The 25,491-nt window shown below is 33.5% G+C and overlaps 4 protein-coding genes and 1 long non-coding RNA gene across 7 annotated transcripts; 2 read left to right on the top strand and 3 right to left on the bottom strand.

Annotated features, from left to right (window-relative positions):
- Positions 1-8,676: 8,676 nt before the first annotated feature.
- LOC147948509 (uncharacterized) lies at positions 8,677-11,998 on the bottom strand. The gene is made up of 3 exons (XR_015578691.1): positions 11,718-11,998; positions 11,188-11,249; positions 8,677-9,231 (listed from the first exon to the last, which is right to left on the bottom strand). It is a non-coding gene; the product is annotated as an uncharacterized LOC147948509 (long non-coding RNA).
- A 232-nt stretch (positions 11,999-12,230) lies between these two features.
- On the top strand, positions 12,231-14,697 carry LOC104707213 (14-3-3-like protein GF14 chi). The gene is made up of 4 exons (XM_087482521.1): positions 12,231-13,097; positions 13,195-13,317; positions 13,414-13,530; positions 14,330-14,697. Exons 1-4 carry the CDS (start codon positions 12,606-12,608, stop codon positions 14,402-14,404), a joined length of 807 nt encoding a protein of 268 aa, XP_087338647.1. The 5' UTR covers positions 12,231-12,605; the 3' UTR covers positions 14,405-14,697.
- On the bottom strand, positions 14,662-16,796 carry LOC104719794 (thylakoid lumenal 29 kDa protein, chloroplastic). Its single transcript, XM_010437775.3, has 10 exons — positions 16,547-16,796; positions 16,354-16,455; positions 16,179-16,266; positions 15,996-16,096; positions 15,856-15,896; positions 15,637-15,767; positions 15,436-15,542; positions 15,199-15,336; positions 14,968-15,102; positions 14,662-14,878 (listed from the first exon to the last, which is right to left on the bottom strand). Exons 1-10 carry the CDS (start codon positions 16,640-16,642, stop codon positions 14,768-14,770), a joined length of 1,050 nt encoding a protein of 349 aa, XP_010436077.1. The 5' UTR covers positions 16,643-16,796; the 3' UTR covers positions 14,662-14,767.
- A 234-nt stretch (positions 16,797-17,030) lies between these two features.
- On the bottom strand, positions 17,031-19,108 carry LOC104719766 (uncharacterized). 2 transcript variants are annotated; one of them, XM_087482429.1, is made up of 4 exons: positions 18,760-19,108; positions 18,410-18,563; positions 17,720-17,784; positions 17,031-17,263 (listed from the first exon to the last, which is right to left on the bottom strand). In XM_087482429.1, exons 2-4 carry the CDS (start codon positions 18,552-18,554, stop codon positions 17,192-17,194), a joined length of 282 nt encoding a protein of 93 aa, XP_087338555.1. In that variant the 5' UTR covers positions 18,555-18,563; positions 18,760-19,108; the 3' UTR covers positions 17,031-17,191. The 2 variants fall into 2 exon arrangements, with proteins under 2 accessions (XP_087338555.1, XP_010436038.1); XM_010437736.2 differs by lacking the exon at positions 18,760-19,108 and having other exon boundaries at positions 18,410-18,736.
- Positions 19,109-19,477: 369 nt separating this feature from the next.
- On the top strand, positions 19,478-24,946 carry LOC104719758 (isoamylase 3, chloroplastic). Of its 2 annotated transcripts, none has more exons than XM_010437730.2 (24): positions 19,478-19,984; positions 20,054-20,102; positions 20,216-20,275; positions 20,350-20,516; positions 20,605-20,698; positions 20,806-21,042; positions 21,217-21,321; positions 21,522-21,626; positions 21,786-21,920; positions 22,054-22,140; positions 22,225-22,276; positions 22,403-22,466; positions 22,653-22,752; positions 22,844-22,944; positions 23,058-23,109; positions 23,195-23,257; positions 23,394-23,483; positions 23,559-23,631; positions 23,732-23,811; positions 23,893-23,997; positions 24,090-24,188; positions 24,286-24,347; positions 24,442-24,553; positions 24,631-24,946. In XM_010437730.2, the coding sequence occupies exons 1-24, from the start codon at positions 19,890-19,892 to the stop codon at positions 24,739-24,741; spliced, it is 2,298 nt and encodes a 765-aa protein (XP_010436032.2). In that variant the 5' UTR covers positions 19,478-19,889; the 3' UTR covers positions 24,742-24,946. The 2 variants fall into 2 exon arrangements, with proteins under 2 accessions (XP_010436032.2, XP_019089845.2); XM_019234300.2 differs by having other exon boundaries at positions 19,604-19,984; positions 20,069-20,102.
- Positions 24,947-25,491: the final 545 nt, after the last annotated feature.

Raw genomic sequence — 25,491 nt, 5'->3', positions numbered from 1 at the left:
TTATCGAGAACATCACCTCTGAAATGAAAGTAGAAGACTTCTTTAATTTTCTTGTGATGGAATAGATTAAGTGTTTAATCGATAATGATTTACTTGATACACCAAACTAATTGTGAAATGTGGAGAACAAAAACTAAATAAAGAACTATCATTATGAAATCTATATGACGGTCAATCATGTTACATTAATCCCTGTCTAGGTTAAATTTTAAATATAATAATATATAGATATCTCTTGACTTTATTTGTTTTTTATTGTTCAACTTAAATTTATGAGAAAAATTAAAATTTACTATAATATTCAAACATGTAGTTTAAATTATTCGCGAACACATAATCTATAATAATATATTCTCCTTAATTTAAGCTATATTGGTAGGTTTTATTTTAATTATTTCATACTAGGATAGTATCCGTACTATGCTGCGAGGTGTTTTTTTGTTTTTTTCTTCTTTTTTTGTTTTTGTAATTTTATTTCTTGTTTTTTTATTATTAATTTTTTTAAAATTTTAGTTGGATGTTTTGGAGGTTTTTTTTTGTTTTTGTTTTGTTGTGTTGTTTTACTAGGTGCTTTCCCACGTAACGCGTGGGTTGTGGTGTAGTTAACACTTTCTTGTTTTTTTGGTCTTTTTCGTTTTCTCTTTTGTATTATTTCGTTTTACTTAGCATATACGGGTTTTGCCGTCACTTTTATTTATACACTATATGTTTATACCATTTCGTTTTGGATGTGTATAATTGTGGCGTTTATTTTTTATAAATTATGAAGATGTTGTTTCTTGCTTTTGAGGATCCAATCTTATCATTGACTGATATTGTTTCTAATACATTTATTGTATTATAGATTTTCTAATTAACTGCTTATGTAAACCCTTCATACGTTGATGTTACAATAATAAGTTATTTTTTAAGAATAATTATCTTGCGTATAAGTGATTATGTTTGTATGCCCATGTTTTGGTCTAATATCAATAAGATCGTTTCTGTTTTTCTTTAGTTGGCTTTGAAACCAATTTTGAGTTAAGCAAATAATGGGTCGAATTATGGTGTTAATAAGTAATATAAATTCTTATGTATATATATTGTATATATGTGACTATAAATTTAGCTAACTAAAAAATTATGTAATATTTAAATACAATCTTGAATATATATATATATATATATATATATATATTTTATTTGTGGGAGGAATGTATGAAATTATTGGATAGAAGTTATTTTTGAGTTAAATGACCTTTAATGTCTTTAAAGTGAGTTGAATATTGATAAATTTTTATATGTGTCTTGACTTTTTTAAAAAGGAATACCAAGTGTTTCCTTCTAAATTTGAAGTGACATAGTATTTTAGTTTTCTTATATGATTTTATGAACTTCAATGTAAAATTTTTTCAAAGTAATAAGTACACTCACTGATTGAATAAGAAAATTTGGAGAAATGATTATTTCGATTAATCATCTGCTCTTTTAAATAAATTAAATAAGTATGTTGTTATTCCTACAAATAGGACAACATATATTATAGTTTAACCATGGAGTTAAGCAATGGAAATGGAACTTGTGATTGCAAGACAAAATGATTATATGTTACACATTGATCGTTTAAATATGAATAGGAACATCTAATTCTCAAATAAATTTGATTGTTTTGTTAATACCAACATATGTGAATTTAAATTTAACTATGCAAATTTTAAAAATAAATATGAATAGATTAGAAAGGCAAGAAATATAAAAGAAATATTTTTTTATATAAATAAAATAAAAATTGAAAACAATGTTAAATATATATAATAATTTCTACATTAAAATATAGAATCAAACTCTTACAAGTTACAACACATATGAGATATAACAACATTTGATATTGGTAGGAGAGGAGGAGAGAATGTATACTATAAGATGGTAATCCAAATTAGATAATGGAGATGAATCTTTAAAAAATAGAACAATGTAATATATATATATATATATATAATACTTTATCAATTAAAATATAGAATCAAACTCTTACAACACATATGAGATATAACAACATTTGATATTAGTGGGAGAGGAGGAGAGAATGATTACTTATAAGATAATAATCCAAATTAGATAAAGGAGATAAATATTTTAAAATAAGAACAATGTAAAATATATATCATGTAGTCTCTAAAATTAAAATTTTAGCATTAACAATTTACAATGATATTTCATTTGTTTTTACAACCCATACAACAAAAATAAGAAATCAAAAATAACAAAAAAAAACGAAAAATGATTTGAGATATTGTAGAAGAGAATGAGAGAATGAGAGAATGTGAAAATGAGATAGTAAAAGAATGTCAATATGAGAGAATGATAGATTGAGAGAATGCTTATTTATATGATAAGAAATAATGGAAGTTACATTTAGAACTATGGAGTTACAATAGTAATTTATTGTGTTTGAATAAAATTGAGTGGTAGAATATGATTAATGCATAATTTATTTTATTTTCAGTCATAATTTTATTTTAATGTATGAGTTAAATGTATTGTGATTATTGGGTCTTAAATATTGTTTAAAGCAATTAGAAAGCAAATAAGAAAATAAATAAAAATTAGAAAACATTAAATGAATCAACCAATAAGGAGAGACCAAAACCTTACTTTTATATATATGATATATTGCTTTAAACTTTGAAATGAGAAATATATTATAAACAATAATTTTACATGAGAAATATATTAATTTAGCCAACCAAAATATGAATATAAGTTTACCAACCAAAATAAGTAAAAAATATTAAAATTTAACCAAAAATATTTTCTCTTGAAAGATAAATAAGTTAGTAGGAGGAATGAATTAATGTACAATTATTGGATAGGAGTTACATTTGAGTTAAATAGAGTTACATGTCTTTAATTATAAATAAATATTTTAATTTTTTATAACCTAAAATAAAAGGAATACCAAGTGGCTGAATCAACATTCACATGATTTGGTTGTTTGTTGATATAAACTCAACACTTACACATAATATTTCAAGATACAAAAATACTACTTTTTAAGTGACAAACTAAATTAGTTTTCTTATAAAATTATATGAATTCTTCAATCTCAATAATTTTTAAAACTCCAATGATAACTTATATTTTTTTGGTTTTCACTCATCAATTTAATTTATAGTGCTAGATTTCATACTAATAGTTTCATCTTTAGAGAATTTAGTGAAATTATATTTTTAAAATTATATTTTTTATATATATTTAAGTAAGTTCCAGTTGAATATATTTTGTTTTTGGATCATTTTTTATTTTGATTAAAGACACAAAAAAACCAACAGTTTAATCATGTTTTCAAAAACCTCAAATCATAATATATATATATATATATTATATTGATCTCTGCAGATTTTTATCAATTGGATCACAAAACAAAATAGTCTTTATAAATAGATAAATGGATAATTATATTGATCTTTAAATATTATACTGATCTTTATAAATTATTAAAAATAATACATGAATATGTGAGATAACCAGAGACATAATAGATAATTACATATGGATCATTTCAACTTTATGATCTTATTGTGTGGTGAATATTGTAAGGAAGTATTAAAATAATGACTTATAAGATGTTAATATAAAATAGAAAATGGAGATAAACATTTTAAAAGATTAAAATATATATATATATATATATATATATATATATTTATAAGATATACATATCATACAAACTCTAAAACTAAGCTTTTACAATGATATTTGATTTGAGTTTTTATAACCCATCCAACAAAAAAAATACAAAACAAAACAAAACAAAACAAAAAAGAGATTTGAGAGTAGTGGAAGAGAGAATGAAAGAGTGATAGACTAAGAGAATAAGATAATGAGTATTTATAGGAAGATAAATGATGAAAAATTACATTTAGAAAAATGAGAGTTACAATTCTAATTTATTGTTTTGTTTTAATACAATTGATTAATACAACTTAGTGGAGAAATAAAGTTAATGTATAATTTATAGAGAGAATTTATATGATTTCAGTTTAATATTATGTGAGTTAAATGTGAAAATTAATTGTTTTTAAATTTGTGTTTTAATATAAATATTTATTTTGTTAAAATTGCATTGCCAAGTGGACCAATAAGGAGAGAGTGAAACCTTATTATATTAAAATCTGCATGATATTTTTTTTGGTATAGCCATCAAATTTTTATTATACATATGTAATGTAATTTTTTTTATTATTATATGTAATTTAAAATTAAAAATAATAAGAAAAGAAAGAAGAAAGGAAACAATACATAAAAACAAAGAAATAAAATTGAAAACACAATATAAGATATATCCAACAAAATATATAATTAAACATTTACATGAGTTGTAAAAAAAAACACTTACAATGAGTTTTCAACCCATGCAAAAACATAAAATAATAAAAAAGTATTTAGAATTTGAGATATGGTGGAGGAGGATGTGGAAATAGTTATTTGTAGGATTTGTAGTGATAGAAGTTATTTCTAAAATAATTTAATTAGAGGAGTTACAATTTTAATTGATAGTGTGTTTAATTTTAATTGATAGTGTGTTTAATTGAAAATGAATGGAGGAAAACAATAGTCAATTCACAATTTATAATTTCAGTTACAAGTTAGTAGTAATTAGTGAAATTGAAGTATGAATTTTCAGTTACAAATTAGTAGTAGTTAGTGAAATTAAAGTATGAATTTATATATATGATTAAATGTGTTGAATTTTACACTACAAATCCTACAAATAACTATTTCCACATCTGCATAGTTTTTTAAAATATTAATGAATGTCGAATTAACATAGACATTTTCTATATTACTTTTAAAAAACTATATCCTACAAATAACTATTTCCACATCTGCATAGTTTTTTTAAATATTAATTAATGTCTGCTCTCAATTGGTCGTTTAACATTTTTAGATTTTACTTTCACTTCTGCATAGTTTTTTAATTACTAAAATTGTCGGCTCAAAAAATAAATATATTACATAATATACTAATCAATGATCATCACCATGGAGAAAACCTCGGCTCCGCCCTCATTCCTTATAGAGAGAACCTTGCGTCCAACCTCCTCCACCGTGGAGAGAACCTTGGCTCTGCCTTCCTCCCTTGGGGAGATAACATTGCGTCCAACCTCCTCCACCTTCCTTCCTTGAGAAATAACCTTGCGTCCAACCTTCTCCACTATAGAGAGAACCTCATCTTTGCCTTCTTTCTGTGTGGAGAGCACATGTTCACGTCTTTTTGCTATCTCAAAATGGCTTGTTCCGACCAATTCAAATAAAAAACTTTTTCTAACGTCACAAAATCTTTTGATAGTAACTAATGTTAAATTTCCAATGTATTCTTAGAAGTATCTTTGACACACCATGATGTAGCCTCTGTCTCTGTAACGCTTTAACCGCCACATTGCTTAGTGAGCCCATGTCCACTTTCAGTCCATGGGCCCACCTTCCTAAGTGGGCCCTACATCTATTCCTGGCCCGTGGACCCACCCATATTCAATGGCCGGTTTGTTACGTTCGGGAGGCTTTGAAAACTTGTTTACAGACCCTACAAATCAACAAATGATATTTTCGTGTGTTTTGTCCTCACTCGCACAGTTTCGACAATCACTTCCAGGAAGGTCACCCATCATGAAGTTCTCTCAAGACCATTGACCAGAAAAATAAGTGCATTTTGGTGACATATGTGGCCAAATTAATTCTTTTAAACCTTTCCACAAACCATGGTGTCATAGTCTTTGAGCTCCTATGGATCTATCAACAAAGATTTATGTTTTTCTAATCTATCTATCTATGTTTGTTGTAACCTTGTGTTTGATTAGCCTATTTTATCTATTCATTAGGTTGATGAGCTTCTACTTGTTATCTTCCATTGAGATTGAATGAATGAATAATGGCAACAATTATGTTTGCAAAAAAAAAAGGGTTATAACCATTGAAAAATTAGAAGAAAATTAATTTGACATAATTAAAGAAACAATAAAAAATTATAATCACTGCAATATATGAATTCCAAATAATTCAAAGATAATTAATATAAATTAAATAAAACAATCTAAAAATACTACAATAAATTTTAAAATACAGTATTAGGAAAAGAAAACGCATATATTAATTTTTTTTTTGGTCAACATATTAATCTTACCTATTCCCAACTGAAAAAGTAAAAAGTATGAGAAAATTTTGGTTTAAAAATAAGAAAAATTTACTTTCCCATTAAAAAATATTTCCCAATTAAACAAAGTTGAAAACAATGTTTTTGAATAAATAATTTAAATATGAGACGATCTATGTTTATATAGAGGTGAGTATTTACAAAATTCAAAATTAATAATTAACTGTATATTTTTTACTTAATCCCTTTTTCTATTTTTTTTTTTAGAATTAATAACTTAAAAATTAAAAATAAATAAATAATATTATAATTTCGAATTTTTATGAAATATATATATATAATCTCCTTATAATTATTTTAAAAAACTTTGTATTTTTAATAAATTCTGTAATTTTTGATAATTATTTTTTTACATTATTAAGTTTAAAAAAAAAAAATATTTTATATTTTTGTTGTAATCAAATTTCTCATTTTAAATATTAACTTGACACATGTCAAAATCTGAGATTGATAATTTGACACATGTCAAAATTTTGTTAATGGCTAACTTTCAAAATCCAACTATATAAAATAGATTTGTAGTAAAATAGATAGGAAATAAAATATTAAATTATTTTCTTAAATAGAAATATCTTTAAACAACAAAAATTAAATTACATTAACATTAACATTATAAGGGCATATTTATAGGGGGATCATGTGGAGGTGATCTTAGATGAGAAATAATGTAAAAATATTGTAAGATCAGGTCTTAAGATCTTTTGTTAAGAAGTTAGTTATAGGGAGAACAGGTATAAGATCTTAAGATTTAATAATATAATATTCTTATAGAAATTTAAAAATATTGAATAAATACAAAGATTAATGTTTAATATATAATTTAAGTATATTTAAAACTATTTAATATAATGTTTATTAATTTTCTTATTAAACATATTACAATTATTAAAATTTATAAAATAACATTTTAATTGAAAACTTATACAACTTTTATTAAAATTAAAAAAAAAACATTATTACTTAATTATTTAAAGAAGACAAACATTTTATTTAATTAATACAAATGACCAAATTTATTCCAAATATTCTCAATCAAATCCTCCTTTAATTTGCGATGTGCTTGTTTATCACGAATTAATGTATGACCATCACCTAAACCTTCAAGATTTGAAGACATAGTTACTGAAAAGGTAAGATCTGGAGTAGTTCCAGTTCCATCTTCTTGTTGGAATTCTTGTTCATCATAGAGTGTGTATGAATCTCGTTCATCTTCGACAATCATATTATGCAGTATGAGACATGCTCTCATTATATATGCAATTTTACCCTTGGACCATAAAAGAGTTGGATTTTTAATCATGGCGAACCTAGATTGCAAGACTCCAAATGCACGCTCAACATCTTTTCGTGCACCTTCTTGTTTCTGTGCAAATAAACGATGTTTCGGATGTTGTGGTTGTGGGATGGATTTAACAAATGTCGCCCACTCCGGGTAAATACCATCCGTCAAATAGTAAGCCAAATTATACTCATTTCCGTTGACATAGTACGAAACTTCGGGAGCTCGACCGTAAATAATGTCATTAAATACTGGTGATTGATCAAGGACATTTAAATCGTTAAAAGTACCCGGAGCTCCAAAAAATGCGTGCCATATCCAGAGATCTTGTGAAGCTACTGCCTCCAAAACAATTGTTGGCTTATCGGTGCCTCTTGAATACATTCCTTTCCAAGCGGTTGGGCAATTTTTCCACTGCCAGTGCATACAGTCAATGCTACCAACCATCCCGGGAAAACCCCTATGTTCTCCATAAAATAGTAGCCTTTGAAGATCCTCTGCTGTTGGTCGGCGTAGGTATTCAGTGCCAAACAAGTCAACTATCCCGACGACAAAATGTTCCAAACATTTACGAGCAGTACAAGCAGCAAGACGTATGTATTCGTCAACCGAGTCCGTCGCAGTCCCATACGCTAAAAGTCGAATTGCAGCAGTACATTGTTGTAGGGGTGATAGACCATTCCGGAAGGTTGCATCCTTTTTTGGCTTAAAATATGGAACTTCTTCACTGAGACGATTCACAATATGCAAGAACAGCGGCTTGTTCATTCGAAACCGTCGCCAGAAGTGGTGAGCATTGTAAGTTGGATTATCAGAAAAATAATCGTTCCACAAACGTTCATGCCCTTCTTCTCGTTTTCTATCAATATATTCACGTGGTTTCCTTTCCACCGGAATAGCTTCTTCAACAGCTTCAAATTGGTTATTAAATTGCTCTTGAAAGTATTGGTTTAAACTATCATTATTTGGGTCATAATGGTAGTGAAATTTGTTGGAAGAAGATGCCATAGCAATGAAGGAAAGAAAGAGAAGTGATTGTTTTTTAGGAAAAGAAATATTTGTGAGTAGTGGTGAGAAGTGATAGTTTTTTAGGAAAAGAAATATTTGTTTTGGGTGAGAAGGAAATTTCTGCTTGATGAATGAAAGAAATATTTGAGTTTGGTGAGAGAAGGAAATGTTTGTGCTTTGTTTAGAGAAACAAATGTTTGTTTTGTTGGGAGAAACAAATGTCTCATATATATAGACTGATCAATGGCAAATTCCAAACTAAACACACGGGTTCATAATTCGCAATAAAAAACAACAACAACCAACTTCACGGGTTCATAATTCGCAAAAAAAAACAACAACAACCAACATCACGGGTTGCAACACCAAAAGAAACAACCAAACATCTTTTCAAGACAATAATTTACTTGACCTGGTTCACTATGTCCGTCAGCTGGATCACTCGGTCCGTCAGCTGGTTCACTTTGTCCGTCAGCTGGATCACAAGAACCTTGAGCTGTATCATTTGGTCGTTGAGTTGGATTACTTGCTCCTTGAGTTGGATCACTTCGTCCTTGGGTTGAGCTTCACGGTTCGACAGACTAGGTAATGGACCAACTTCACGGTTCGACAGACTAGGTAATGGACCAGCTTCACGGTTTAATGGTTGCGGTTCATAGTAAGCAGTCTCAGCCTCATCTTCTGTATCGGAACTATAGTTTAAGGGGCTGTTTATTCCCTCGTCATAGTCAGAGAACATGTCTTCCACAACCTGAAACCAAAACAAACCAAACATTCGACATTCATTAAAGTTTCTGAAAATACATAAACATATATAACCCGATTCATTAAAAACATCATATGAAACTAAAATTTCTGAAAACATTCATTAAAAACATTCATTAAAGTTTCTGGAAATACATAAACATCAAATAAATATAAGCCGATTCATTAAAAACATCATATAAAACTAAAATTAAACAAGCATAAACCCTAAAGCTAAAACAGTTCAGCCATTAGCTTTTTTTTTTAGAGCTTTTTCATCTTCATCTAGCGTTTCTTTCTTGGCAATGAGAGTGTCAAGAATGGACATCTTTTGAAGTTCCTTCATGCCCTCTAAATCCTTCTTTTTAATTTCCCACATTTGACTAAAATCTGTGGATGGTGCAGCCTTCTCTTTACCTTTGTTCCTCGCCTTTTTCATTGCCTTTATTCCAGCAGGCCTGCTCTCCTGCTCACCCACAACAGACCCTGACGATGGTACATCTTCATCCGCTTTTCTTTTGGAAGAGGTGGTTGTCTTTGGAGTGGGGTTCATAGGCTCATTATTAATCCATTTCTGTTCATAGCGAAGCACATTCCAAGCATACTCCAAACTAAACTTCTTCTTGTACAGCTTCGTGTATAGTTGGTGAGCATTCTGCAGAATATCCACATCATTCATGCCACTAGCTTTCTTAGCCTTTGCCTCTGCGTATGCTCCACAGAACTTACTGACCTCCCTGCTGATTTTTTGCCAGCGTTGTCTACAATGATCACGGAGCCTTGGTTCACCACCACCAAGGACATGATCGCTTGTTGCATAGTAATCACCAATGCGCTTCCAGAAGGATCCAGACGGTTGATCGTTCCCAACAATCCCATCCTTCGATGTGTTTAACCAGGCGCTTATTAACACTAAGTCATCTTTTGCGGACCATATCCTTCTCTCCCTACGTTGTTCTGCTGTCTCTTCAGTTTGAGTAGGAGGTTGACTCGGCTGTGGACTGGTTTGCGAGCAAAAAGAAGGGATTTGAGGGGATCCAAGGTTTACATTTGGAGCAAAGCTGTCGTAGGGGAAGTTTAGAAGACTAAAGTAGGATTGAGACTGACTATTAGGATTATTATTTGATTCCATAGGAAAATTTTTTTAAAACGGAAGTAGTGAATGAAAACGGAATAAGGCGAGGAGGAGAAGTAGCAATGTCTTACGAAAGAAGATGATTTACGAAACAAGATGAGGAAGAGAAGTAGCTATGTCTTAAGAAAAAAAGATGATTTACGAAACAAGATGAGGAAGAGAAGTAGCTATGTCTTAAGAAAAAAGATGATTTACGAAACAAGATGAGGAAGAGAAGTAGCTATGTCTTAAGAAAAAGATGATTTACGAAAGAAGATGATTTAGAGATTGGTTAATATAGAGAAGATCATTAAATTAAAAGTTTGGTGTTGTTGGAGAATTTTAATTCTAAATAACCATTTATACCTACTTCAGTCACATCAGCAGTAAATAAAAGACATTTAGTGTTTCAGATAATAACAACCAACATAGACCATCACAACATAGACATTTAGTGTTTTAGAGAAGTAATGACTTTGTACTATCACAATGAAACAACTAACATACACTCTCGCAATCACCATCACAATAACTTTGTACTATCACAATGAAACAACCAACATACACTCTCGCAATCACCATCACAATAACTTTGTACTATCACAATGAAACAACCAACATACACTCTCGCAATCACCATCACAATAACTTTTCAACCAAGACAATGAAAATAACAAATACTTTTCAACCAAGACAATGAAAATAACACCACCGCATAATACTTTTCAACTTTTCAACCAATAACAATACTTTTCAACCAAGACAATGAAAATAAGTATAGACTACAACCAAACAAACTTTAATTTTCAAGCAATTACATTAACTTTCCTTTTAGTGAGTGGTACTAACCTTTTACTTTAGATGAATGTTGTTTGCGGTGGTCCAATTTAAATCGCCCTGCTAAACCTCACCTACATGCCTCATAAACAAACCAAAATCCATTCATTATTAGTAACAATACAACAAACACTATAATCAAAGGCAATAAGATCAATAAAACAAACGCTATAATCAAACGCCCTAAACCCTAAATCAATTTTTCCCCAAATTCGAAACCCTTATTACTCAGTTTACCCCCAAATTCGAAACCCTAAAACAAAACCTAATCGAAACCCTAAATCAATTTTCCCCCAAATTCGAAACCCTAAATCTAATCGAAACCCTAAATCAATTTTCCCCCAAATTCGGAACCCTAAATCGAATCGAAACCCTAAATCAATTTTAATTTGGGGGAAAAATCAATTATCCCCCAAATCGAAACCCTAAATCAATTTTAATCGAAACCCTAAAACCAATCGAAACCCAAAATCAAACTTTCCCCAAATTCGAAACCCTAAAACCAAATGAAACAGAGAAGACGACGAGACAGAAGAGATTACCTAGCCGACGACACAGAGGAGACGGAGAAGACGACGAGATCTTCAGCTTCGCGACGTAGAAGAGATGTCTAGACTTCGCGAGACAGAGGAGACGACGATAATCGGTGGCTCCGGAGTAGACGACGAGACGAGGAGACGAGGAGACGACTAGGAGACGGTCGCCCCGGTGTTTCAATCGCCGGACAGAGGAGAAGACGATGACGGAAATAATTCTCTCGTGAAATCGCGAAATCGCGTGTCCGGACAGAGAGAAGAAGAAAAATGAAAATTAAAACTGGAATGAAATGAAAAAAAAAAAACATTTCTTTCCTTTAGCAGCTGACACGTCAGCACAAGATCATATGGAGAACTGATCTTAACTAAGATCATTTCATCATATGATCTTGTGCTGACGTGTCAGCTGCTAAAGGAAAGAAATGATCTTAATTAAGATCATTTCATCTGATCTTAGGACTACTATTCACTAAATTTTATTTTTTTAAACCCCAAGATCAGGTGAGGTGATCCCTCTATAAACATGGCCTAATGATATTCATATAAGTTTGATCAGAAAAACTAAATGACCATGATACCCTTTATAATCATTGAAAAATTCAAACTTGACCTAAAAAGGATATGAAAAGCCAGCGCCTTTTTTCGTTAAGAATCCGTGTTTATGCCAGCTTTCAATCCAACGGCTCTCCTCTCTTCTCCTTACCGTAATCGTCGCTCCCCACTCATTCATTAAAAAAACACACAACACTCCTAAATATAAACAAAAACAAAAAGAGCCCAGCAAAAAAAAAAAGAAAAAAGTCTCTCTCTCTCTCTCTCTCTCTTTCTCTCTCGTTCGCCGATCTGAGAATCATCTTCGTCTTCCTTTGTTCATCATCTCCGATCTAAACAACAATGGCGGCACCAGCAGCTTCATCAGCAAGGGAAGAGTTCGTATACATGGCGAAACTCGCGGAACAAGCCGAGCGTTACGAAGAGATGGTCGAATTCATGGAAAAAGTCGCGAAAGCCGTTGACAAAGACGAACTCACCGTCGAAGAACGTAACCTCCTCTCCGTCGCTTACAAAAACGTGATCGGAGCTCGCCGTGCCTCGTGGAGGATCATCTCATCGATTGAACAGAAGGAAGAGTCTCGCGGCAACGACGACCACGTTTCCTTGATCCGTGACTACAGAAGCAAAATCGAAACCGAGCTCTCCGATATCTGTGACGGTATCCTCAAGCTTCTCGATACGATCCTCGTCCCCGCTGCTGCTTCTGGAGATTCGAAGGTGTTTTACCTTAAGATGAAAGGTGATTACCATAGATACTTGGCTGAGTTCAAATCTGGTCAAGAGAGGAAAGATGCTGCTGAACATACACTCACTGCTTACAAAGCTGCTCAGGTTTTGATCTCATGTCTCCGATCTGGTTTCGTTTCGTTTTGACTTGATTTTGTTTGATCTAGGTTTGTGAGATTTTGGCTTTGTTTTTGTTGTGCAGGACATTGCTAACTCTGAATTGGCTCCTACTCATCCGATTCGTCTTGGTCTTGCGTTGAACTTCTCTGTGTTTTACTATGAGATTCTCAATTCTCCTGACCGTGCTTGTAACCTCGCTAAGCAGGTTTGACTTTATCAGAATCATGTGTTTTCAATGGGTTATGTATTGCTGGTTTATGTATGTGTGTTTGTTGATAAGTTTTGTTTATGGATTCATTAGGCGTTTGATGAAGCAATTGCTGAATTGGATACTCTTGGTGAAGAGTCATACAAGGACAGTACTTTGATTATGCAGCTTCTTCGTGATAACCTCACTCTCTGGACTTCTGACATGCAGGTATTTCTACTTTGGCCTTATAAAGTCAATGGTTTAGTTTTACATTTTAATGCAACTTCTGGCCTGTTTTAGTTGCTTGATCTCTGAAACCATTAGCCGATTTGGAAATAAATCTGTTTAGTTTACATTTTAATGCATTCTTCTGACCTGATTCTGATTGTAGTGATTTCATCAAATGGGTTGACCTGTGTAAGCCTGTTTTGTTTCTTAATAAAATGATCTCTGAATCCAATAGCCTGTTTAAGCCATTAAGAAAGACTAGAATTGGAAGTCAAAAGGTTTAGTTTACATTTTGATCCATTATTCTGGTCTGATTTTACATTTTAGTGATTATCAGATGTCTTTACTCCTGTTTTGTTGCTTAATTTCTGAAACCATGAGACTTATTAAGCCATTGATGAAGATTAGATTTGCATGTTGCATTCTTGATTCTTATAGTTTGATTCTGATTTTTAATGATTGTCAAATGTATTTTATCCTGTTTGTTACTTGATTACTGAAATCATGAGCCTTATCAAGTAACTGTGAAAGACTAGATTTGGAAATCAACTGGTTTAGTTTACATTTCGGTGCATTCCTCTTTTCTTGATTCTTCTGGTCTGAATCTGATTTTAGTGATTGTCAAATGTTTTTAATCCTATTCTGTTGCTTGAGATCTGAACCATGAGCAAGATAAGCCATTGTGGAAGACTAGATATGGAAATCAAATTGCTTAGTTTTCATTTTGATGCATTCCTCATTTCTTCTCTCTTCTGGTCCGATTCTGAGTATGATGATATTGTCGAATGTTTGTAATCAGGACGATGCTGCTGATGACATCAAAGAAGCAGCACCAGCAGCAGCAAAACCTGCTGAAGAACAGCAACAATCTTAAGTCTTGCGGCGAATTTGTTGTTGTTTCAGTATCTAAAACTTCTCCATTAATATGTTTTTCTCTTGGAGGAGTTTCTGTGTTGGTTTCTGATTTCCTTTTATCCCGAAGCTCTCTGAGGCAGTCTAATTCTTGTCCTTGTTTGCTTTTCTTAAACGTGGATGCGAAAACTCATTTTCTATTATTTTTCTTTAATCTGTTTCCATTTTATCGTGATTTGACTTATTTGAACTGTTTCTTTGTTTGTAATGGATTCAACCTTTTTTGTTTCAATGTCGAGAAAAATCTTTGGTTTATTTCAGCAATCAATTGCGGAATGAGTTCAAGGTTACTCTCAGGTTATATTATACATATAGTGTAAATAACTTATAGCTTGAGTTTGCTCAGATTGATCCGTTCGACGGGATACGTGTATGCCTCGAAGTTGATTTGCTGTCCTAAGCAACTTAGCTTTGTGAATGCTGTTATCAGATCAACCTGCAAATATGTTTATTAATCAAACATGAGCTTGAGTTTGAAGTAGATGAATATATATGATCAGGGAGGGAAGTCAAGTGAAAACAAACCTCGTAATCTGTCTGAGATACGGTTTCACGGCTTCGTTGGTACTTCTGAACCCATGGAGCAACTTGCGGGTCAGTAGCCAAGAGCTGTTCTGTTGCGACTTGATCAGGACCCAAGAATGCAGACATCACAGCTAGCTACAAATACACCAAACATTGATTTCAAATACAGATTAGTAAACTATTGACTGATCTTGATCCCCTAACCGTATTTTGAAACCCAAAATCTTGTACCTGACGAGGACCCAATCCAATGGCAATGAACTTATCTTTCATCTCTTGCACAGTTGCTTTTCCCCACTGTGGGACTCTGCCTTCTGGATCTGCCTCTGTTGCATCAGTCCTTCCGAAATTTCTATCAAACAAGCCCCACTAATAGATTTCACAACAGTTCAGTCTCGATTTGAACAATGTGTCACATCTCAAAACGCATAAGAGCCTCAACAATCAACATAGCATGGCATTGTCTACCTGACCAGCTGAACCATATGCTGTGTAAAGTAAGTTCCCTTTTTCTTCATTTCCACCACATTTGCGGATTGCTGATGCTAAAAACGTAGACTTGACCGCTGATTGTCCTACAAAAAAACCAACCCAAGAAAGAGACTTCAGTTTCACAATGATAAATGCTGCCCATGACCAAGTTTTGGTGTACGCTTATAACATCATCACCTGCCAATTGAATGAGATCTGCATATGATATAGGCCCACCCTTTGAGATAGAGTCAATCTCCTTCTTCAGTTCCTCTATCAAACCCAACCCATCAGAAAGCCCCTCATTCTCTGCTCTACTTAACTCAGAGCTTCACAACATATAACATAAAGTCTAAGATTGCATAAGACATCATGTAAAGACTACTATGATAATGTTCTTTTACATCATGTAAGTACCTTAGCCGTATGGATCCATTAGCTCCTCCAGATTTTGTAGCCTAGACAAAAAAAAAAAAAAAAAAACAAGATCATTAAGGGTAAAAAGAGTTGTGCAATCACCAGAGAGAGATGGATAAGAGACTTTTATGAAGTCTGACCTTATCATAAGTCATTGCATCATTAAGTGCTAGTTTGAGTATGGAGGGTACAAGCTCAGGTTTAGACTTAATGGTGCTCGAAAGCGTAAGCTTGATCTTTGCTGCATAGTAAAAGACGAAACCTTTAGCGCCAATAAACAACCTCTTGGTACTCTACACTAATGTTCTTGTTTCAAAACTCACATAAAAGCTCGGATCGCTGTCTACGCTGATTCAAGTCAGCAGCTTTCGCATCACCCACATGATTAATGAAGCCATTGCCTATTAATTCCTAACAAGAGAGATCATCACTGCCAAGAACTCATCAAATGTGACATAAAGATATGAACTTCAAGAATTGAGTCAAGTGTTAAGGTACCATTCCGACCGCAGTGCCGGCGAGGGTGAGAACATCACGGCGGTTGAAAGATAAACTTTCGCCGGAAACTTGAGGATCAATCTTGCAACATCGTATCACAGCCTGAATTTGATGGTCATTTCAAAACTGTTAGCATAAGAATATATTAAATGGGTTGGAAGAAAAGAAGAATGTGACAGGTTGACAAACTCACAGAGCGATGTGAAGAAGAAGAGAGTGTAGTGAGATGTTGATGATTGGTTGTGTTGGTGAAGGAAGGAACAGTTGAGAGGAAGGACACTCCTCCCATTTTTTTGGTTTGTGATGAGACAGAGAAGAGAGAGAGAGAAAGAGATGTCTGAAATGGAGAGAGAGTGTGTTTTGGTTTTGTGAAGGATACACTTTTGTGGATTCTCTGTTATCCAAATCTCCCAATCATATTGCTCTATTTGATTTCATCATTTAACTCTTTTTTTTTTTTCAAAAATAGTTTATTCATATTAATACTTATATTATTGATTAATTTAATAAAAAATCTTATTACAAGTTTAATCTATTATTATTTGAAATTATTTAATAACTTTTATTACAATATATTAAAAAGGTTTATTTGCATAAATCATAATCTTGAAGTGGTAAAGTCAAAGAGTAAAGGAGGAATTGAAGAGGAGAAAAATATGGAGACTAGGATAGTTGGATTTCAATTCAAAGCTTCTATCTTTATTAACTCAGTGTCGCAACAACTTGCTAGTGGTTTTTGATTAACAAAAACGAGTAATAAGGATCATAGTAAAAAGTAAAAACATAGTCCTTGAAGTGAAGCTAATGAAGACTTAAAACACATATTCCTTCGGACTTTTCACTTGGAAGCTTCAGTTGACTCGTTTGTTTTGTTGACGTTTACAGGGCATTGAGAGACATATGGTTTCAGCTGTAAAATACAAATGTTCATCAGCAAAGCTTAAAACGCACACAAACAAGATTGGTTAATGCAGCAAGTAAAAAACAAAAAAAAAAAAACTGCAGGTTTTCAGCAAAGATCAGCATGATCACAAACTTAAGGCGCGTCTGACTTGTAAGGATTTTTAAAGGGAGTTGTTCTCATCATGTTCGATTAAGATGCAAGCTACATACTCAGCTATCTATATAGAGGAATAAAAGAAAAGGAACAGATAATTTAGATGGAATACAAAACACACAACAAGCTAGCTACCTGCAAGAAGTAAGCATTCCATTTCAAGTTCCTAAGGAGTATGTTCAATTAGGATGCAAGCTACTTAGGCAAGGGATTCACTAATGCCTGATTAGGATGCAAGCTACTTAGTCACCTATTTATATAGAGGAATCAAAGAAAAAGGGACATAAGAGTGAAGGGTGAAACGAAAACCTTAAAGCCGGTCAGATCAGGGACAACATAGTTTGGCAACTTATCTGGCTGCACAACATATCCTCCTGCAAACCATGACACAAAAGTTAAAGAAATAGTGTAAAATAAAGTCCAGAAACCAAATCTCAATAATTACATATTATACATCTACAAACAATTCTATGATCAAAATAGAGTTCAAACTTGGTAACTTTTCTCCTAAAGAATCTGGTATCTTAAAACCATGTAAAATCACTTTCCTCAGATTACATATATCTAAAATTCAAAAAACTTAGTCATATCATATCTGGTTACTATTTCCCTAACCAACAACTACACAAATGCAACTTGTAAAACAACTTAAATCTTAATTGCAGCAAGTTTGAGAAGGGATTTGCCAAATTTTGAGTTCCAGTTCTCAGCTTTCCACCAAAAATATAATCAAACTTGGCTGATAATAGAGATTGCAAACATCTAATTCAAACAACTTTGTATCAATCCTCAATTACTAAACAAATGGTACACTGAAACAACTTAAAATCTCAATTGCAGCATAAAAAAAAAAGGGCAAAATTGAGTTCAAAGTCGATAGCTTTTCATGCATCTAAAACTCAAAACAACATTGCATCATCATCAAGAAACAATTTTTTTTTTTTTTTTTTTTAATTTAGAATGATTCTCTCAAATTGGATTGAAAAAAAAAAATGAAACCTTTACGAGTGTGGAAACCAGAAGGTTTACAGTTTTTCCCCTTGTAAAAGTCTCGAGGAGCTCGTTTGGGAGAGAGAATGTCAAGCGACGAAGCTCGCTTTCTTCGGAATGATCTCCCAATACCCAATAACAACCCTAGTGTCATCTTCCAAATCTGAAGAAAAAACACAAATGTATTGTTAAAAATCGAAACTTTGGTGATTTCGAAATGAAGAAGAAGAAGAAGTAGAAGAAGAAGAAGAGGAGGAGCTTTTGCAGAAGAAAAGGTGAGAGAAAATATAGGGTATAGGGTTTTTGCTTTTTTAAGAAAGGCCCAAAACTAAGAAACAAGGCCCAAACAATTGTCATACCAAATTATAAGGTTTTGCTGATGTTGCGAAGATGACATAACAATTGGAACCTTTGAAAGATTAAGATGCTAGAAACTCTGCTCAGGAAGTGGACATCTCTTCTTTGAGATCTCTTGGAAGCTTAGTCGCCGACAGCATTTAGGTTTTTCTGTTTTCTTTCTAATGGAAGCACGTGGAGTATATTTTAACAAAAAGAAGAAAACATAATAAAATTAATTTATGTAATTAAAGAGATTTACTAAAGACATCATTGATTCATTAATTATATGATTGTTACAAGATTCATCTTGAGATATACCTACGTTTTGGTCAATGAAACAAACCAAACCACAAGTATGGAATCGTGGATGCGGAGAAAACTAATCAAACACAAAGATGTAGCCAAGAAATTCTGTAAAGAATGGGGCTCGGACATCATTTTGGTATGATGATTTGATTGGTCTACCATGGGTAGAGTGATAGACGTTTTTGTTGGTGAATGGGGACAAATCGGTCTGGGGATAAGAAAGAAAAGGACTGTCGCATAAGCATATGGGTTGGCCGAAGACCGAGACTACATCGAGCTGAAATTTTAAACTTGTATAGAAGAAGAAACTCTAGCTTTTTTAAAAAACAAACCCGCACAGCGGCAGAGGACAGACATTGTACTGTAGTACTAGTACTAGTATGGAGAGGTGAAAACAACGTGTATCTATCTCTTTCCAAGTTAGTTACGTTTACACACTAAATTGGCGAGACATAAAACCTCTGGACCATTCCAAGTCTTTCCTCTAAGAATAGAATCCGAGATAAACCGGTTCAATCTCCAAATTATTGTACCAAATGTTGTGATTCGGATCAAACCACACTCCCCCTCTTCTCTCTCGTACAAGAAGGAAGATATTTTGCGAGAAAAATGACAAATCGAGAAAAAAATTTCCCAGAAAACAATGAAAGCTAAACACAAGAAGAAGAAGGACTCACGCTTCCCCGTTCACGTGGCAATCACTTGGAATGAACGATTCTCATTGTTTCTCCCAAATTAGTCCCATCACAATCACAAAACCCGGCCCTTTCTCCCGAGAATCTCATTACTACTACTAGTACAAAAATAAGAATCTGTAAACTCCGATCGTTGAAGCAAAGAAGAGATGCTTACTTCATCTTCTTCCTCATGTGATTTATTTACTTCCAGTTCACCTCCGTCGCTCCATAATGCATTCTCTAGCTTCACCATTCCCATGGGGTTAGTTACTCAATTCTTCGTCTCCTTCTCTTAGAATCATGTGATTTGAGTTTTGATTCGTATTTGTAGACTGAAATTGAGTAGGAAAGTGGCTGGACTTCGAATTTTCTCCCGTAAGGCACGTCTTCTTCTTCTTCTTCTTCTTTGTAATCAATCTCCTCAGTCTCCTTCTGTTTCTTAGGTTTTACCGAGTTATATCATATATGATCTTCATTGTTTCATCCTAGTTAGGTTAAGGATCGTTCTACACTTAAGGTCTCTTCTCGTCGGGCACAAGAACGCGTGGTTGAGGTAAGTCTCTTGTTGTTTTAGTCCTTTTAAAACTCTTCTCTAGTGATTCATTATGGCTGCTTCCTTCTGTGTAGGAAGAAGCATCATCATCTACAATGACGGAGACTAGAAGAGAATCATTGAAAGTTTCTTCTGGTGAGGTTTCTCCTCTTGGTGTGTCCAAACTCGACAAAGGAATCAATTTTGCTTTGTTTTCTCAGAATGCTACTTCTGTCACACTCTGCTTATCACTTCCTCAGAGGTATTCGTTTTTTTCTTAAGGAGATTTTGAAGTTTGTTTGTGTTTTACTTGCTTAATATCTGAATGCTCATGTTCTTTTTGGTGGCAGTGATAAGGATGATTCGAATGATGATGGTATGATCAACTTGGTTTTGGATCCTAGTGTGAACAAGACTGGAGATACTTGGCACATTTGTGTTGAGGTTGTATCATACGCCTAGGAACTTCTTTAGACAGTTTTTATTTCTTGCGCTCTCTTCTCACTATTCATGGTTTTGAAGTTTTTTTTTTTTTTTTTACATTATGATAGGATTTGCCTCCCAGAAATGTCCTATATGGTTACCGTATTGATGGTCCTGGAGAATGGCAACAAGGACATCGGTTTGACCCTAGTATTGTGCTTTTGGATCCCTATGCTAAGCTTGTTAAAGGCCGTAGCTCTTTTGGACATAGTAGCCAAACGTTTGCTCAATTTTATGGAACTTATGACTTCGAAAGCTCGCCATTTAACTGGGGAGATGACTACAAGTTCCCTGACATACCTGAGGTAGAAATGTTATTTCTCTCCTTCAGCTACTAGTTGCACAATCCTGTTGATGAGCTATTTTTCTCAGTGGATTATGGAATTTATATTACTACAGAATTTATGGTTTTTGCCCAGGTTTCTTACTGTGTTTCAATTTTCCTGTAACTTTTTAATCCTTTTGTTACTGTTTTACAGAAGGATCTTGTTATTTATGAAATGAATGTTCGTGCTTTTACTGCTGATGAATCCAGTGGGATGGATCCAGATATAGGGGGCAGTTATCTTGGTCTCATTGAGAAGGTAAACTGTATATTACCTCAAAAGTATGTTGAGATGCTAAAATTACTAAGTATTCGTGCTAGAGGATGTTGAGCCATGATCAGGATTCATTTACCAGTAAAACATGAAAAGTGTAAAAAAGCTTATTATTATAGATACTGAAGATATCTTTCATCTGCTTCTATGTTTTACAAAGCCTCTCTTTTTTCATCTCTTTAAAGATCCCATACCTTCAAGATCTGGGTATAAACGCAGTGGAGTTATTGCCAGTGTTTGAGTTCGATGAACTGGAGCTTCAGAGGCGCCCTAACCCTAGAGAACACATGGTAATCACGAATCAGCAAAAATCATTTCTTTGTGATTCTAATTTTTTTTACAGGTCTTGTTTCCACGATCGCCATAAACATTCTTCTTATTTCAATAGAAATTAAGCTTCATCAATGGAAGTTCCAGTCCTCCTCGTATCTGAAAGAGATTTTTTCTAGGTTAACACATGGGGTTACTCAACAGTTAACTTTTTTGCTCCAATGAGTCGTTATGCTAGTGGCGAGGGAGATCCTATTAAAGCTTCAAAAGAGTTTAAAGAAATGGTCAAAGCCTTACATTCTGCTGGTATAGAGGTAGCAATGCCGTTCTCTTCCCCCCTCTTTATTGAGACCTCTAATAACTTTTTGGCCTATGAAGTTTGATCATTTTTGAACTTATTGTTACTGATTATTCTTCAGAAGTATTCTTACAATTTTATCTCTGCAGGTCATTTTGGACGTAGTTTATAATCATACCAATGAAGCAGATGACAAATACCCGTATACCACTTCATTTCGTGGCATAGACAACAAGGTGAGTCATAAAGAGGATTAACTTTCATGTCAGTTTATTTCTTTTCTTATCTTGGAACTCTAAACAGTGAGATCTATTCTTCAGGTTTATTACATGCTTGATCCAGACAACCAACTGCTTAACTTTTCTGGATGTGGTAATTTATTTTGAAGCTTATATTCGAGGCTCTACTTTTGACAATCCATACTTCAAATGAAAGTTTAGTTTACAGTAATGAGCTGTAATATGTGTGCTCAACGTTTCTTTTGTTTTCTGTTTCCAGGGAATACACTGAACTGTAACCATCCTGTTGTTATGGAACTAATACTAGATAGCTTAAGGCACTGGTATGAACACTATCTATGAAAGCCACTGTAAATAATTGGACCAAATATTTTGAAATTTATCCTGAACAACATGACATTGATGTGAAAGAGTTGCTTGTTTATTTTTTTATCTTCTTGACATATTGTGGTTACTTCACATAGTTAAATTATTCATGGTTCTTCTTTCTTCCCTTTACCTGACTGCAGGGTCACTGAATATCACGTGGATGGTTTCCGATTTGATCTTGCTAGTGTGCTTTGCCGAGCAACAGATGGATCTCCACTCAGTGCTCCCCCACTGATAAGGGTAGGTTTTAATGCATTGTCCTTGCATTTTCAGAAAATACAATAGAAAATTGTTGCCATGATGTTCTTTTTGAAATTTGTTATCGATACAGGCAATTGCCAAGGATTCCGTTCTGTCAAGATGTAAAATAATTGCAGAGCCTTGGGATTGTGGAGGATTATATCTAGTCGGGAAGTTTCCAAATTGGGATAGGTAATAGTTTTAGCTTCATAACTAAATAGTACTATACTTGGTAGTTCCTTCCAAAGTTCTGGGGTTGTCAACTTTGTGTAACTGGTATGGCTACTGGATTTTTCCCAAGTCAGGTGGGCTGAGTGGAATGGGATGTACCGGGATGATGTTAGAAGATTTATCAAGGTATAGAATATTAGAGTATATTTGTCACCTGGTCTTGGAAAGGCATGACTTCTGGCGAAAACACTCTAATCTTCCATATTGATAGGGCGACAGCGGCATGAAAGGAAGCTTTGCTACTCGGATTTCAGGATCTTCTGATCTTTACCAGGTAAGATTCTTTCAAGTTATTATGTTTCGTATGAATTCTGAAGTTTATTCAGGTAAAGCGAAGATGCAGTTTAACACGAGTAAAATTTTGAATAGGTTTCGTGATAACGTGACACTTCCCCTCTTCTCTTCTATAGGTAAACCAGCGGAAGCCTTACCACGGTGTAAATTTCATCATTGCACATGATGGATTCACATTGCGCGATCTTGTATCTTACAATTTGAAGGTAATTTTTGATTTCCAATGTATTGTTTTTAAAACCCGAATGAGTCTACTTTATTTATCTTTTTCTGCATTTTAGCACAATGAGGCCAATGGAGAAGGAGGAAATGATGGATGTAATGACAATCATAGCTGGAACTGTGGTTTTGAAGGTACAGTTAGAACCTCACTTCACAACATTCAAGCATTGATGGTTCCTATGTATAATTTCTTATTACAGCATTCAAGTTTTAATAATCTGTTTCTTGACAGGGGAAACTGGCGATGCTCACATCAAATCTTTACGTACTCGGCAAATGAAGAACTTTCATTTAGCTTTGATGATTTCTCAGGTTCGTACTGCCAACATACACCTGTTTAAATACTGTTGAGAATCCTAAATTCGTATGAGACCAACTCTGATCAACGATCAGGGAACACCAATGATGCTAATGGGAGACGAATATGGACATACGCGGTATGGTAATAACAATAGCTACGGTCATGATACCGCTCTCAACAATTTCCAGTGGAAGGAGGCAAGTCTTAAATGTTGTTGTTTGTTCTTCTCTACTTATTATGGAATCCCCCATCCCCATGTACACTGTAACCATATCTTCACTTTATCCAGCTGGATGCAAAGAAGCAGAACCATTTCAGATTTTTCTCGGAGGTGATCAAGTTCCGACATTCTCACCATGTACTCAAGCACGAAAATTTCCTCACCAAAGTACTAACCTCCTCTTTTTTTTTTTTTTTTTTTTTACATTTATGATGTATTCCGTGAAATTGAATGCTAATCACGAATGTGCAATGTTTATCTAAAGAGCGAGATTACATGGCATGAAGATAATTGGCACAACCCTGAGAGCAAGTTCCTAGCTTTCACGTAAGACACAAAAGTCCCAAAGTTTCTTACTTAGTATGTTATACTGCTTAGCGAGTAAATCGGATTTCAGATTGATAAGTGATTCTTCTTGCAGGCTCCATGACGGTGTAGGTGGCCGTGACATCTATGTGGCATTCAACGCCCATGATTACTTTGTCAAGGCTCTGATTCCACAGCCACGACAGGGAAAACAATGGTTCCGTGTGGTCAGTCTTTCTTTCTTTATTTACTCTTCTTTAATTTCTCTAATTCCATGATCGACTCTGTTATCATGTTTCTACAGGCTGACACGAACCTCGAGTCACCGGATGACTTTGTAAAGGAAGGTGTAGCCGGCGTGGCTGATACCTACAATGTGGCCCCATTCTCTTCAATCCTTCTCCAATCCAAGTAAGATAAGCACTCACACGAGCAGCTTCAAGCTTTCAACACAATAATAACGCACGGTAGAGGAAAGATAAAGTATATGAGTTATATGGACTTATGAGGAGAAGATCCATGACTCCATGAGTGTCTTGTAAAACTTGATTACATGTAAAATTATAAAATGTACGAAATTTCTGATTACAAGTTAAAAAAGTATAATCATTGACTATAAATAGTCTTTGGATATAAAATATAGTAGTATATAGTAATATTATTAATTTACATTTAGTTAAATACCTATGGTATATAAAGATTGATAATCTAAACCAAGTAACCAACACATGAAGTTCATGATTGTGGGTTTCACAAGCAATTTCACAATCAAGTTTATATAGTTCATAGTATTTTGATCCGCAAGATGCATTTTGCATGGTCGAAATTTACATTTCACAAGACTTTTATATACACATAGTATAGGAAGTAGTATTACAAATACTTTTATATACACATAGTGACTCACCACCTACTTACCACATAGTGACTCACCACCTACTTTTATATACACACAGACTTTTATATACACATAGTGACTCACCACCTACTTACCACATTTGATATTGTCATCTTCGAAGAATCCAAACCCTTTTGTTTCTAAACTCAAAGAGCATCCGAAGTTCCCAATTATTGACACAATGAAACGTTACGTTAAAGCGAAAAAAAATGTGATAACAAAATTCCAAAAGAATAGATGAAAACAGATGCTTCGATCGTAGAGTCA

Source organism: Camelina sativa, chromosome 2 (genome assembly GCF_030686135.1).
Source record: "Camelina sativa cultivar CO46 ecotype springtype chromosome 2, ASM3068613v1".
Classification (NCBI taxonomy): Eukaryota; Viridiplantae; Streptophyta; class Magnoliopsida; order Brassicales; family Brassicaceae; genus Camelina; species Camelina sativa.
This window is presented reverse-complemented; position numbering and strand designations above follow the sequence as displayed.

Bases quoted from the DNA above. Each gene is read 5' to 3' on its own strand.
- LOC104707213 (XM_087482521.1), top strand. From the start codon at position 12,606: ATGGCGGCACCAGCAGCTTCATCAGCAAGGGAAGAGTTCGTATACATG. The intron at 13,098-13,194 runs GTTTTGATCTCA...TTTGTTGTGCAG, and splicing joins CTGCTTACAAAGCTGCTCAG to GACATTGCTAACTCTGAATT. The intron at 13,318-13,413 runs GTTTGACTTTAT...TGGATTCATTAG, and splicing joins CTTGTAACCTCGCTAAGCAG to GCGTTTGATGAAGCAATTGC.
- LOC104719794 (XM_010437775.3), bottom strand. From the start codon at position 16,642: ATGGGAGGAGTGTCCTTCCTCTCAACTGTTCCTTCCTTCACCAACACA. The intron at 16,456-16,546 runs GTGAGTTTGTCA...CATCAAATTCAG, and splicing joins CTTCTTCTTCACATCGCTCT to GCTGTGATACGATGTTGCAA. The intron at 15,897-15,995 runs GTCAGACTTCAT...TTTTTTGTCTAG, and splicing joins ATGCAATGACTTATGATAAG to GCTACAAAATCTGGAGGAGC.
- LOC104719766 (XM_087482429.1), bottom strand. From the start codon at position 18,554: ATGACACTAGGGTTGTTATTGGGTATTGGGAGATCATTCCGAAGAAAG. The intron at 17,785-18,409 runs GTTTCATTTTTT...CATGGTTTGCAG, and splicing joins TGGTTTCCACACTCGTAAAG to GAGGATATGTTGTGCAGCCA. The intron at 17,264-17,719 runs GTTTTCGTTTCA...TGTATTTTACAG, and splicing joins CTGATCTGACCGGCTTTAAG to CTGAAACCATATGTCTCTCA.
- LOC104719758 (XM_010437730.2), top strand. From the start codon at position 19,890: ATGCTTACTTCATCTTCTTCCTCATGTGATTTATTTACTTCCAGTTCA. The intron at 21,627-21,785 runs GTAATCACGAAT...GATTTTTTCTAG, and splicing joins CTAACCCTAGAGAACACATG to GTTAACACATGGGGTTACTC. The intron at 22,467-22,652 runs GTATGAACACTA...ACCTGACTGCAG, and splicing joins CTAGATAGCTTAAGGCACTG to GGTCACTGAATATCACGTGG.